Source organism: Vombatus ursinus, unplaced genomic scaffold (assembly GCF_900497805.2).
Source record: "Vombatus ursinus unplaced genomic scaffold, bare-nosed wombat genome assembly UNPS02014932.1, whole genome shotgun sequence".
NCBI lineage: Eukaryota > Metazoa > Chordata > Mammalia > Diprotodontia > Vombatidae > Vombatus > Vombatus ursinus.
The window spans coordinates 5,431,216-5,444,728 of record NW_020954710.1 but is presented as its reverse complement, the minus strand read 5'-3'; the positions used below and the strand labels follow the sequence as shown (position 1 = coordinate 5,444,728).

The window sequence follows — 13,513 nt, the reverse complement described above, 5'->3', positions numbered from 1 at the left end:
TTTACCATCGGTATTTTGGAAGAGGCAAAATACACGCATACATATTCAACACCAAAGAGAGACTGGCATATCATTTTTTGATAAACCGGGCTTTGCTCTCTGGGTGTGAATATGCTTTCTGCTTTTATGAAAATGTCAAATAACTTCTCAGAAACAGAATCACATTAAGCATGTTAATTACAGAATATTAGATGCTAATTACCCTGCATGTGGTTACAATGCTGAGGACCTGAAGGCCTCTGCCATGGAAGTTTGTCGAGCTCTTGTCAGCCTTGCCTACTTTGAGCCATGTGGAGAAGGCTGCTGGGTGCCACCCCTCCCCCCCATGCCCCTCTTCCAAATAAGCGTTCAGTGATGTAAACATTCTGTACGTGAACCAGACTCAGTGCTGCACAAATGGTAACTCGCGAGTCTAGGCTCTCTCCTTTAAAGACAAGAAACGGGCTTTAAGGCTGAAAAGATTATTGCTAGAGAGCAATGGCAGAGCAGTCCCCAGACTCCAGAAGGTTAAGTTTTAATTTAGCAAATGAGATGAGTTTAATTCAAAAAAATGTTTTATTAAATGGTGGAACCAACGTGGTTCCAGCTGCTCATCCGAGCACGGCAGCCAGCACGGCAGCCAGCTACGTGGCTGGCTCCAGCCCAGGGCTTAATAAAGTCAGTGAGTGTGGGAGTCGGGAACAGCAGGGGCTGGTGAGCGGATGTCCTGGGATCATCTCCCGGCCACCTCCACCTATCGCCTTCCCATAGAAAGGACAGCAGACCGTGTCCAGAAAAGGACAACAGCCCTGAACAAGACTTGGGACACACGGCCTACAGGAGGACGGCTGGAGGGGCCCCTCGCCCTCTCCGGTAACACCGGCTGGCAAACAGCGGCTCTGGGGGTAACGATGTACACCGACCATCGGCTGGGAAGCAGCAACACAGGCTCTTCTGATCAGGGCGAGGTGTCTGCCAACTCGGGGCGCTCTCCGCGGTCTGGGGGAGCGTGGCCACTGCCTGAAGTGAGGGCATGCTGCAGAGCTCCAGCCAGGCAGCGACAGATGTGACTACTCCATAGTGGGCCTAACGCCCGAGAATAGAGGTGGGGTCAGGCACTGCCCCAGGCAGGGCTTCAGAGGGCAATGGCCCGTGTGCTGGCAGTGCCCCCCCCCGCCCCCTTCCCAGGCAGCCCTGCATGCCTCAGTGGTGGTGATCTGGGCTATGACAGATAATTTCCAAAATTCTCTGCTGACAAGGAAAGGAAAAGACCTGGCTTCCTTCCAGTAAGAATTCTTTGTTTAATATTTCAACAAGAGGTCCATACAGAAGAGCACCTCCGTGACCCGCCCAAAGCTCTCTCGCTGTCCCAGGTGCTCCTCTCCCATCTCTGGGCCGCAAACACTATCTCTTTGGCCAGCTGTACCTGAAGCCTCTGCAGAGAATGTTGGGAAACAAAGAAAAATCACTTTTTGTCTCTGGGCTTCACGGGCATTCTCAGTTCTCATGAAAAAGGCCGCCCTCTAGGGTCAAGAAGCCTGAGCCCTCGTGACCTCACACCTGGCTGACCTCACGCAGTCCCTCACCCTCTGGAAGCCTCAGGCAGTGGGCTCCATCTGATCCAGGACTCAGAGGAGGACGCCCCTCCAGAAGGAAGTGACCCACTTTTCTGGCTCTGGCCCAGCTCCCCCAGGGTAAGAGCTGCCTGTGGGCTGGGGGTGCAGGAGGGATGCCTCCACAAGAGGCTGCTAAGAAACTAGGGCAGCTTCACTGTGTGCCATCCTTCAGCATTTACTCTGTGGGGATCCTGGGCTCTGTCATTTAAAAACCCACCCACACTCAAGCAAACACACTCACACACGCTACCTGTACACATACCACATTAACACACACACACACACAGACACACACCCACCCACCTTCAACCCCACCTGGAGCCTTCTCAAAGCCCTAAGAGGTGCCCTAAGGCAGCCAGAGCCTCATAGACCCAGGAGCCAAGAGGGCCCAGCCCAGCTCTGCCATAGCCATCGAGGCGTCCATCAGGCAAGTGCCTTCACTTTCTGGATCACGGGTGTAAAATTAGTCACTTCCCCCAAGCATTCATTTAGCCAGCAAACACCATAAGGCACTCGCTTTGTACTGGGCCCTGTGGACACAGACAAAGCGAGCCAACCCTGGCCCCCTTGCCCCTGCTTCCAGGAGTTCATCTGAAATTTTTCTCTCAGGCACAGCCTAGAGGCCCCCCACTCCCGGGTTAAGTCTGGCTTTCTACATTATTAGCGGCCCCCCTACCCCCATCGCCTTCCAGGGTCTTGAGTGGCCTTGTCTTGGGCCTGGGAGGAACACGCGGGCACACCAACACACCTCTCTGATTTTCCAGACACGAAAGATTTGCTTCTGTTTCCCGCTGGCTGCTTCAGTTTGCCTACTGCAGCACATTTCTGAAAAGATAAGGATGCCATGCCATGAGTAACTTCACACAGCTTCAACACTTGTAGGAAACTGTATTTGGGCTAACTGTGCTGCCCAATTGCTCAGGCCTTCGAGCATCAAGAAGTGATTGCAATGGCACCCACGCCCCTCCCTCTTCCCTTGCACCAAGTACAGAATCGCCAAACACCCTGGCAGCCCCTAAAGAGAAGAGACGCCGGCGTGCCGGGGTGGGCCTCACCCAGCCCCCCGGCCGTGCCTTGCCCCCCACACTTCCTGCCACAGCCCTCTCTGCCTGGCGCTGATGCCTGGCGGTGGCATGTGCTGGCTTGTGGTAACACTGATGGCAGTGTTCTCAGTCTTGCCAAAAGCTAAAATTCCCAGGGTAGCGAAATACAGAACAATTCATCCCCTTTCAAATCGTGTATCAGCTGTTAACAACTTCTTTTACTACTGGAATGGCTGGCAAGCATTGTTCCAAAGTCCAGAAGAAATAAGAAAGGAGAGAGAAGACATTCCAAGGGAAAGGACTACCAGCATTTCTTCCCTGAGGCTCACACCCCATGGCCCGGAGCACTGGGAACACAGTCACGAGTCCAAAGAAGGCTCCTTACCTTGCCGGGTGGGTCCTGCACGTTTGGATCAAACTGGGACGACTGTTTGGGTTTGCTGTTTGCTGAAAAGACGTGAAAAGGTCATCAGAATCGGCCTCTCGCTCCCTGCCCAGGGGATAAGCAGCAGCTGCTTGCTGACGCAGCTGCGCTCCCCAGAGGCGCAGACAAGGAGGGACGGCTGGGGTCGCACCCTCCACCCATCCTGCCCTTAGATCTATCTGTTCCTCCCATCTGGACTCTCGGAGCTAAGGGCACGTGACTGTCACAAGAGTTGCCTGGAGATCAGTCGGGAGTGTCCTCTGTTACCCCAAATCTAAATGATGGAGGCAAGGATGGAGACCACCAGCTGGGTCTCAGCACCGAGTTCTAATTCAAACTATGGAAGCCTCCTTATCAGACAGGCTTCAAAATGCTTGAGGGCACAGAGGGCCCACGGAGCTGTCTGTGCCTAACAGGTTAGTGTGTGCATAAGTGGGATCACTGGTGAGGATGGGCTGTGCCCAGAAAAACATTCTGAGCAAGAAGGAAAAATTGCCACATTGCTATTCTCTCTTCCTGCTATGCATTCTGTTGTCTTATTCTCCGAATTCTTGGATGTTGCAACATCTTGGACACAGGCAGTGCCTTCTCTAAGCCGAGGCCAGGGCCTCCCGGATGGGCTGGGTCCCAGACACTCCCCGCAGGAGGTTTCGTCCTTACCAGCAAAGGCTTTGAAGTCTGACTTGCTGTAGTCGTAGGGGGTGAATTTCACGTCCTGGGGCGGCTCCTGCTCTGGGGGCTGCTGGGAAGCTCTGAGCTTCTTCTTATCTTGTATAGAGTCCAGGCTCCCTGGCTCGCTTCCCATCCTTTCCCTCTTCTTAGCATTTTCTAGCTGCATGTTTCACAAGCCCATGAAGAAAGCTCGTCAGCACACAAAGGGAGATCTAGGAGTCTTTCCTCCCTTTACCCACAGGCAACATGTTATGGATCCAGCTGCTAACAGCAGGCCAAAAGAAGAATGAATCCTGGGGAAAGCAGGAGTCACTCGGGCGACTGGAGGGGGGGAGGCAGCCACACTGTGGCGCTGCCGAGCAGATCCCACGGATCCCGCTGGGGAATCTGACACATGGCCGAGGGAAGGAGCGGGAGAGCCCTGGGGTGGGGACGGAGGACTCTGGGCAGGCTACAGTAACAGATGGAGCAGGGCATACCATCAAGTGAACCGCTGCCCAGGTGGAAAACGGCATGTAACTCACTCGCTAGCATCCAAGGCTGAATGTTTTCCAGGCCAGTTTAGTTTCTTAAAAGTAGCAGCAGAAGGAGCGGGTGCTTACCAAAGCTTGCTGCCGGACCGAGATGATCTGCTGGGCGGTGGCTTTGTACTCTTCCTTTGCCTGTTCTCGGGCAGCTGAAAGACAAGCGGCGGAAGGAATGCTGGTGGAAGAGGCCCGGCGCCAAGGAGCCCCAAGAACCCATTCTTGTGCTGGCCCCCGAGAGTCTGGGTGCGAGGACAGCTGTGAGTTCGGGGCTCCAAGCAAGATCCCCAGGACAACAGCGACTTACCTGTCTGCTCAGCTTTCTTTCTCAATGCTTCTTGGGCCTCCTTCTTAATCTGTACCTGGCTTGCCAGCTTCCAGCGATTGCTGATCTGTAATTGAAAATAAAAGGAACCACAGTATTTGAAAATGCCTCATGTCTGGGTAAGGCAGGCTAAGGAGAGGTGGTCCACTACCTCTCTCTCCCTCTCTGAGACACAGCAGGAACACAGATAAATATAAAGCAAGGCAGGAGTCAGATTTGGTAAAAGCATGCTCTGCAGGGAGCTGGGAAGCTTCAAAAAACAAACCAACTGCAAACCATTGCAACTGATGGACTGGACTCAGGGAAGACCCCTCCCATCCTTCTCCATCCCCTAGTGAGGATCAAACGAGATAAAGTGCTTTGAAAAGTATTAAGGGCTAACAAGTTTGAGGCATTATTATTAAGAGGCTTAATCTAAAGTGATTATTGCAGAGCAGCATTCAGATTGTGGGACCTCCCAGAAGATATCTGACCCAAAGGATTCAGAACACAAACGTCCCCCTTTTTTCATTCTTCCCACAGGGAACTGGGAACCTCAAAAAACTCAGCAGCCAAACTTACTTCATAGATTTTTGACATTGGGTCAAACTTTGCTGACTGTGAGATGTAGGCACGGTTCTCTTCCGGGGGCAGATACTGAGGAAACCAAGAATGTTCTGTTAAATGCAAGACTTCACTGCGGCGGGTTCTGCCAGCAGAAGGTGCCCCCCCACCCCTGCCTTGGCACCTGATCAGTGGAGGCAGCCCAGCTGCCACTCACCATCCTGAATGGATTTTCAAAGGACTCCATGATGCTCTGCGCCTTCTTCTGTGCCACAGTCAGCCTCCCTCCACCTTCGTTAGCACTAGGCTCCTGTGGGCACCAAGAAAGGAAGAGAGGGAGTGAGTGTGAAGCCTGAGAGGTAGAGAAACTGGTCACAGTGTCATTGCCAAAGCGCTTATGGCTACAGTCTAGGTCATGTAACACTGTGGGTCAAGTCATAAAAGTAACTACAAACATTTCAGGGAAGAACTTTAAAATGGAAAAACGCTGACTGGCAAATTTTGAAATAAAGCAAAACAACAACAACAAAAAAACCCCAACCCCCCCCCCAAAAAAAACTGATTCTCTCTTCTTGTGGGCATCTCTTGGTGATCTTTCTGCTGTACCTAGCACACAGCAGATATTCAGTAAACACTTGCTGAACAAATGTTGAAGGAACAGAACAATTCCTAAAAGTGGCAACATCAGAGCCCAAAAAAGTCTCATTATTATACAATGGGGTAAAGGAAAAGTGAAAAGAAACAAACCCCTAGAAGGAAAAAATAAGACTTCAAGAAGGGATATAACTCCAGAGAGAATGGACACACCCAAGAAATTCCAGATGGGGATAGAATGCCAACAGAAGATAAAAAGGAAGAACTGGCATCTATGTGACTGAAATAAGTTCACTGAAGAAAGAATTCAAAATGACAAACACGGTAACTGACAACGTAGCAAAGATGGTGAAAAACTTCAAATGGACAAAAAATCCAACTGCCAGCCAGCTGCCCCTCCCAGGGCTGCAAGGCAGCGGGACACTCAGATCCTGAGGGGGACCATGCAGGATTCCGAACCCCAAAGCCTTGGGGAGAGCAATGCTTCCAGGCCTCTGCCCTCAGCCATCGCCCTGGGAAGCAGCCTGCATGGAGACACAGCTTGGTGACTGCTCCCACAGGCACTACAGCCTACCAAAGACCCAGGACAGAAGGCCTTGGCCCTGTCACATGGTTCAGTATGGAAACTGTTACAATTTTATCAGTGGAAATGACAAAGAAGAGGCATCAATATCTGCTTTGCCACTCCACCCTAAGGACCAGGGGCCTTTTCCACGTGACTTGCAGCTGAAATCATCCATGTGTTGTCTTCCCCATTAGAATGTGAATTCCTTGACGGGAGGGACTGTCTTATTCTTTTACTTATATTCTTGGTACTTTGCACACAGCAAGTGCTTAATAAATGCTTCGTTCATTCATTCATGAAGCAGACTGTCTGAGGAGTCATTAGAGCAGGCAAAACAAAGAAAATGAGAGAGAACAACAAAGAGCAAAATCAAAAAGGACAAAACTGGAAGCCCATCCTATAAAATTGTGCATACCCTGTGACCCAGCAATAGCAGTGCTAGGGCTGTATCCCAAAGAGATCATAAACATGGGAAAAGGACCCACATGTACAGAGATATTTATGGCAGCTCTTTCTGTGGTGGCCAAGAACTGGAAGTTGAGGGGATGCCCATCAGTTGGGGAATGGCTGAACAAGTTGTGGTACATGAATGGAATGGAATACTATTGTGTTATAAGAAATGAGGAGCAGGCAGACTTCAGAAAAAAACCAAAACCTGGAAAGACTTATATGGACTGATGCAGAGTGAAATGAGCAGAACCAGGAGAACACTGTACACAGTAACAACAATACTGTTTGATGAAGAACTGTGAATGACTTAGCTATTCTCAGCAATACAGTGATCCAAGACAATCCCAAGGGACTAATGATGAAGTATACTGTCCGCCTCCAGAGAAAGAACTGCTATTATTTGAATACAGACTGAAGTATACTATTTTTCACTTTCTTTCATTTTTTCCCTTTTGAGTCTTGTACAAAATGACTAATATGGAAATGTTTTACATAATTGCACATGTATAACCTACATGTTATACTGCTTACCATATCAGCGAGGGGGGAGGAGAGGGAGGGATAGAATTTGGAATTCAAAACTTTATATGTTTAAAAAAAAAAATAAAGAAAGAAAAGGTGATGCTCTGGGTCAAGCCTGGTGGTGTACACCTCTAATCTATGCTACTAGACTGTTAAGCTCAGGAGTTCTGAGCTGCAGTAGGACTAAGGACAATTGGGTTTCCACACTGAGTTCAGTACCAATGCAGTAAGCCCCCAGGAAGGCGGGAAGGGGGGATCAACTTGCCCAGGGAGGAGCGAACCAGCCCAGGTCAAAACCAGAGCAGGTCCAAGCTCCTATGTCAACCTACAGTGGGGCTGGCCCACTGCACTTCCACCCGGAGGAGGAGGCCAAGGACAAAGAGCGATGCGTTCACCCAGGCCTATGTTCTTGGTGGCAATGCCAGGCCAGGCAGCAGGGCTCTTATGGGTCTCCTAGAATGGGGCAAAGTTTATAGCCACAGCAAATTCTTTTCAGCTCTCAGCTGCTGAGATAACTAGGATGAAAAATAAGATCTTTAACAGAAAGAAAAAGAAGCAATAGAGAAGACTGTAAAAGTAAAACATATAGTAAAGACCATAAAGCAAAACTTGCTGGAAAACCTGCTCCTGTCTCTCTGTTTGTGGTGAACGTGAATGGGAATGCAAGAAATCCTCTGTGGCTATGGTGGACAGGCAGTCCTGGGACATGAATAAGCCTCTAAGCAAGTCATGTGAAATCACGCTTTAAAGACAAAGATCCCCAAGAAATGAACAAAGCCTGCTGGCATTCTTGGGCCACGATGATGGGTTGTACGCTAAAGAAGGCATTCAAAGATGAATACAGAGTTACTACAGTCAGAGTTCCAGAAATTCCAGTGATCTCTGGAGCCTTCTGCTATGTCATCATTTTGGACAAAACACTTGGTGATCGAATACCAACAACTGAACACTGGTATTCTTTCACAAAGAATGCTGAAGCTTTAATTAACAAAAGTCTTCCATTTGGTACTTCAAAATTGAAGCAAAAGTGGCATTAGAAATCTCCCAACATAACAAATATAAATGCCATTTAAAGGAGACAAAGCATCTCAGGATCCTGAGAGAAAAGGAAAACTCCCCAGATCTAGAGACTTCTAAAATGTTCAGTGAAGGTTTCTTCACTCCAAGGACAAGTATTTGCTTCTTGTATAAAGGAGGCAGCAGTTCAAAATTTCTAGCAGCCCAGTGAGATCATCTACAAGGATTCCAGAGTTGTTTTTAACCAGTTCACCGAAGAAGACATGATACTATCTGGAGAGGTCTCAGAAAATGGTAACAGGGGAAAAGCAGCTGCCAGATCATTTCCCAATTTTGAAGAATATGGATATCAGATTAAATTTTAAAGGAAGAAAAAAGGAATGCATTCATGATGAGGGTGTGATATCCAAACTACAGAAGGAACACAAATGTATAAAATCAAGAGCCATTCCCCAAATGGCAGTCAAAGGATAGGAACAGCCCTCAAAAGAAGAAATGCAAACTATTAACAATCATATGAAAAATGGCTCCAAATCCCTAATAGAGAAATGCAAATTAAAGTAACCTTAAGGTTTCACCACACACCCAGCAAATTGGCAAGGATGACAAAAGGCAGAATAAAGCTGGAGGGGATATAGAAAGATAGGCCCAGTAATATGCTGTTGATAGAGCTATGCTTTGATCTAACCACTCTGAAAATCAATTTTGAGTTACACTGAGAAAATGATTAAGATAGCCATACTTCCCGCCCCCCCACCCCAAGGATGGATAGCTATATAAATACTAGCTATTATTATTCTTATCTTTGATCCAAAGATCTCCTCCTAAGCAGGTACCCCAAAGAGATAGGAACTGTGCCTGTGATTTCACTGGCATGGAGAACTCCCGGAGAAAAGAACTCCCTCTACAATGTGGGGTGGCACCTTTACTGTTTTCTTAGAGAGGTGCTTAACTGAGGTTAAATGCCTGTTTGAACCCAGGTCTTCCTGGCTCCAAGGCCAGCTCTCTATGCACTACATCATGCTGCTTCCCGGGGAGCCCATACGTAGCAAACAATACACAGCAAAATGCTTTGTACTAGCAAAAGACTGGAAACAAAGGAGATGCCCGTCAATCAAAGAAATGGCAAAAACTGTAGTTCATGAATGCAATGGAACAGTAATACTTCAAAAATAATGAATATGAAGACTTCAGAAAAGCATGGGAAGATTTATATGAACTGATGCAAGGTGAAGTAATCACAACATGGAAAGCAACACACACACAATGACAACAATGTACATGGAAAGAACCTGAATACTGTGAAGTAATTAAAATGACCAAGCCTGGCTTCAGAGAAGAGTTAACAAAGTGCGTCTCCTGCCCTGCTTTGCAGAGGGAGGCCTTTGGATATGGAATACTGCAGCATACTGTCAGACTCAGCTGACTGATGTGCTGGTTAGTCTTCCTGAAGTGCTTACCGGCTTTCCTTTTTTATACTTTGTTAGAGGGGATGGTTCTCTGGGGACAGAACAAGGGAGGGATATTTTTAGAAATGAAGATGATGTACCAGGAGAACAATCTACACAATGACCACATTAGTAATCAACAAAAACAATACTGAAAAGTTTCAGAACTCTGATCAGTGTTATGACCAATGGTGACAGGTAAAGCAATCTCCCTGCCACTCAGTAGACAAGTGGTAGACTATAGGTGAGAAATGTTAGAGATGGTCACTGTATTGATCTACTTTGACTTCTTATGAGGGAAGTTTTGTGGAGGGGTAGGGGTGAGGGAAGAGAATTCATTGGAAAATAATAGTGATAACCAAAAAAAGGAGCATCAATGAAATACATTTAAGAAATAAAGATTGTTCTTCAATGTCACACCCACTGGCCATCCTGCCGTGGGCCCAATCCTCTTTTTTTGTCCTATACCATCATGCCTGATGATCTCATCATCCTCCATGGGTTCAATTATTAGCTCTATGCAGATGACTCCCAGATCAATAGTTACCCCTGTGCTAAAATAGTCTCCTATCTCCAAATTCCTTTTGGATATCTCAAACTGGATTTCCTATAGGTATCGCAAATTCAACACGTCCAAAACAGAAGTTATAATTCCCCCACTAAACCCTCAGCCCTATCAAACTTTCTTATTACTGTCCCGATTACATACCAGCATCCTCCTAATCACCCACATTCACAGCCTTGTTGTCAGCCTCAACTCTGCACTCTCATTCCCCGACAAAGCCAGTCCACTGCCAGATCTTGTCTCTTCTACCTTCACATCTCTCATGTATGTGCCCTCATCTTGCATACAGCCCAGAGCAGACCCTCATCACCTCTTGTTTATTACTATTATTGTTGTTGTTGTTATTGCAGTAGGTGGCCAACTAGTGAACTGACAATTAACTTATGGAATTACTGTGACTAAGGGAATGGAACCACAAGGGGGTCCTTCTAGGGTGAGTGGGGAGCAGGCACTCACAGTTCTGTAGACAGTTGCCGAAAGACCAAGAAGGAAAGTGCGAATTAATGCTTCAATCACACTTTAATAAAGCACAGAGAGTACAGAGGTAAATGGCATGAGAGGTGAGAAGAGCAGTATGGAGACAGTGTGCAGACAGGGTGGCGGTAGAAGGAAGGCAGTGTGGGGAAGAGAAGGGAAAAGGGCACAGAGGCAACCCTGGCTCAGAGATGGGGGCATTCAGGCTGCATGGACACATGGCAGATGGAGGAGAGAGTGTGTGTGTGTGTGTGGGGGGGCAGGGAGTTTAGGTTTCATTTTTACAGTGATTTGGTGAGAGATGGACTAACTCTTTATCTGTACCACTTTAAGGTTAATTCACTAACACATTTACACCAGCTAAAAGTTAACAGCAATATATCAAGATTAATTCATTAGCTTAACATTTGCCAGTGTTCTGGTCTTACTGTATTTGTCTGAAGCTTATTGGAGGCTTACAGACCACGGACACTTAGCAGGAGCAAGAGGTCCTTACAATAAGGCCTAGCTGCATCCCCCTAATTCATGAGACAGTTTGCAAGTAATCGTTATGCTCCCTTAATTTATGGGACAGTTTGTAAGTGACTTCTAGGTTCCCCTTTGCAATCTTGCTTCCTACTACTGTTACCTTACACTAGCTACTTATAAACTTACTATATTTACTAGAAGGGGAGGGCAGTGGTCAGGTGGACCAGAACATGATACAGTTTTAACACAACTAACGTTTATTAAGTGTCTACTATGTGTCAGGCATCTTCACAAGCAATAACTTTCTCTAATTGGCCTCCCTGCCTCCACTGTCTACTCATTGCAGTCCCTCCTCCAATAAAATGCCAAGGTGAGGCAGCCCCCTGGCTCAGTGAATTCTCCAATGGCTCCTATCACCTCCAGGATCAAATATAAAATGTTCTGTTGTGCATTTAAAGCTTTTCGTGACTTGGCTCCTTCTTGCGTTCCCTGACTTTTCACACCTTACTCTCCTCCATATAGTCTATAATCCCTGTAGTTCCACGAACATGCCACTCCATCTTCTATCTCTATGTACTGGCTGCCCCCCACACAGAGAGCGCTCTGCCCTCACCCCTACACCTCTGAGGTTCACTGACTTCCCTTCTCAAATCCCACTGTCTGCAGGAGGCCTTTCCCAGTCCGTCTGCCACCTCCCCAACCTCCCTTAGGTGACCTTTATCTACTTTCTACATTACGTACCTGGATGCTGCCTCCCCTGTTAAAGTATGGACCCCTTGAGGATAGGATTCTGGCCTTTCTTTGTGTTCCGAGAGCTCAGTATAACACCAAGCACGTAGAAAGGGCTCAATAAATGCGTGTGGATTGCTTCAATAAGCTCAGAAAATTGAATTATCTCTTAATGAGAAATCTAGCATTGTAAAGGACTTCTGAATTATAAACTGACCAAGCACATGAAAATTACACCAGATGGTCAAGAACTGGATGGAAATAAAGAGCAAAAAATGAATCAATGCCATTGGAGACAGGCATGATACCATGGAAAGTGCAGTGGTTCTAAGTCATAGGACCTGAATTCAAATCCTACCTCTAATACTTCTTTTTGGGGGGAGTTAGGCAATGGGGTTAAGTGACTTGCCCAGGGTCACACAGCTAGTAAGTGTCAAGTGTATGAGGCTGGATTTGAACTCTGATCCTCCTGACTCCAGGACCAGTGCTCTATCCACTGTGCCACCTAGCTGCCCCAACACTACCTCTTTCTGTGTGAACTCGGGCAAGTCATTTAACCTCCACTTCCTCATCTCTAATATAAGGGGCTGGACTACATGGCATCTGGGCTAAGACCAGAGTATTTTAAAGTAATGCCTCATATAAAGGTAAGTAAAAAAAGAATCCCTTGAAAAGGTAACAGAATTAGGTTATCAGGAGAAATGAAAGGAAGGGATGAGGGAGTAGTTAAATATTTAGAGATCACAGCCAAAAGTGAAGGATTATTATAAAGAAACAGAGAATGACAGAAGAGGATGATTCCTAATGATCCAGTACAGATGACCTTGTCTAGGAAGGAAAGGGTTAAAAATATTTGTACTAATAAAAGCTGGATCCTAGAATAGGAAAAGCGCATGCATGTATGTATGTATGTGAGTATGTTTGTGTGTGTGTGTGTGTGTGTGTGTGTGTGTGATTAAGATTACAAAGATAAGTTTTTTACTGGGCACAGACAAGAGGGAGGGTGGCTGTATGGAGACTAATATCAATCTTGTAAAAATAAAACAAGCACTATTGTACCTTGTACTACTGATTTTTAATTAGTTATACCACAAGATCTAATGGAGGGAAAACCAAACTATTATAATCGTGAATATTAATGGCCTGAATTCACCAACAAAAAGGGAGGGACTTAAAGAGCGTATTAATCAATCAATATGCCTACCAAATGCTAGGCAGAAGGGGTACAAAGAAAGGTAAAAGATAGTCTCTGCTCTTAAGGAGCTCATAGCCTCTTGGAGGAAACAACATGAAAGCAACTATGTACACACAAGACATACGAAGAATAAATTGGAGATAATAAACAGAGGGAAGATACTAGCATTAGGGGGCTCAAGATGAGGAAAAGCTTCTTGGAGAAGGTAGAATTTTAGCTGGTGCTTGAAGGAAGCTAGGAAAACTAGGAGGCAGAAAATGAAGAGAGAGTTCCAACCATGGAGGACAGGGAAAATGTCTGGAGTTGCGAGATGGTGTGTCATGCTCAAGGAACAGCCAGGAGGCCAGTGTCACTGAATCC

The 13,513-nt window shown here is 46.8% G+C and overlaps 1 protein-coding gene across 1 annotated transcript in view; it reads right to left on the bottom strand.

Annotated features, from left to right (window-relative positions):
* Nucleotides 1-1,266: 1,266 nt before the first annotated feature.
* The window catches only part of EXOSC10 (exosome component 10), a 42,292-nt gene continuing 30,045 nt past the window's right edge, over nucleotides 1,267-13,513 (bottom strand). The window contains exons 18-25 of the mRNA XM_027843970.1: nucleotides 5,344-5,436; nucleotides 5,145-5,219; nucleotides 4,566-4,650; nucleotides 4,337-4,410; nucleotides 3,723-3,894; nucleotides 3,024-3,085; nucleotides 2,344-2,420; nucleotides 1,267-1,414 (exon numbers count right to left, since the gene is read on the bottom strand). Of these exons, the coding sequence (XP_027699771.1) occupies nucleotides 1,384-1,414; nucleotides 2,344-2,420; nucleotides 3,024-3,085; nucleotides 3,723-3,894; nucleotides 4,337-4,410; nucleotides 4,566-4,650; nucleotides 5,145-5,219; nucleotides 5,344-5,436 (669 nt within the window). The 3' untranslated portion in view covers nucleotides 1,267-1,383. The remainder of the gene's footprint in view (nucleotides 1,415-2,343; nucleotides 2,421-3,023; nucleotides 3,086-3,722; nucleotides 3,895-4,336; nucleotides 4,411-4,565; nucleotides 4,651-5,144; nucleotides 5,220-5,343; nucleotides 5,437-13,513) is intronic.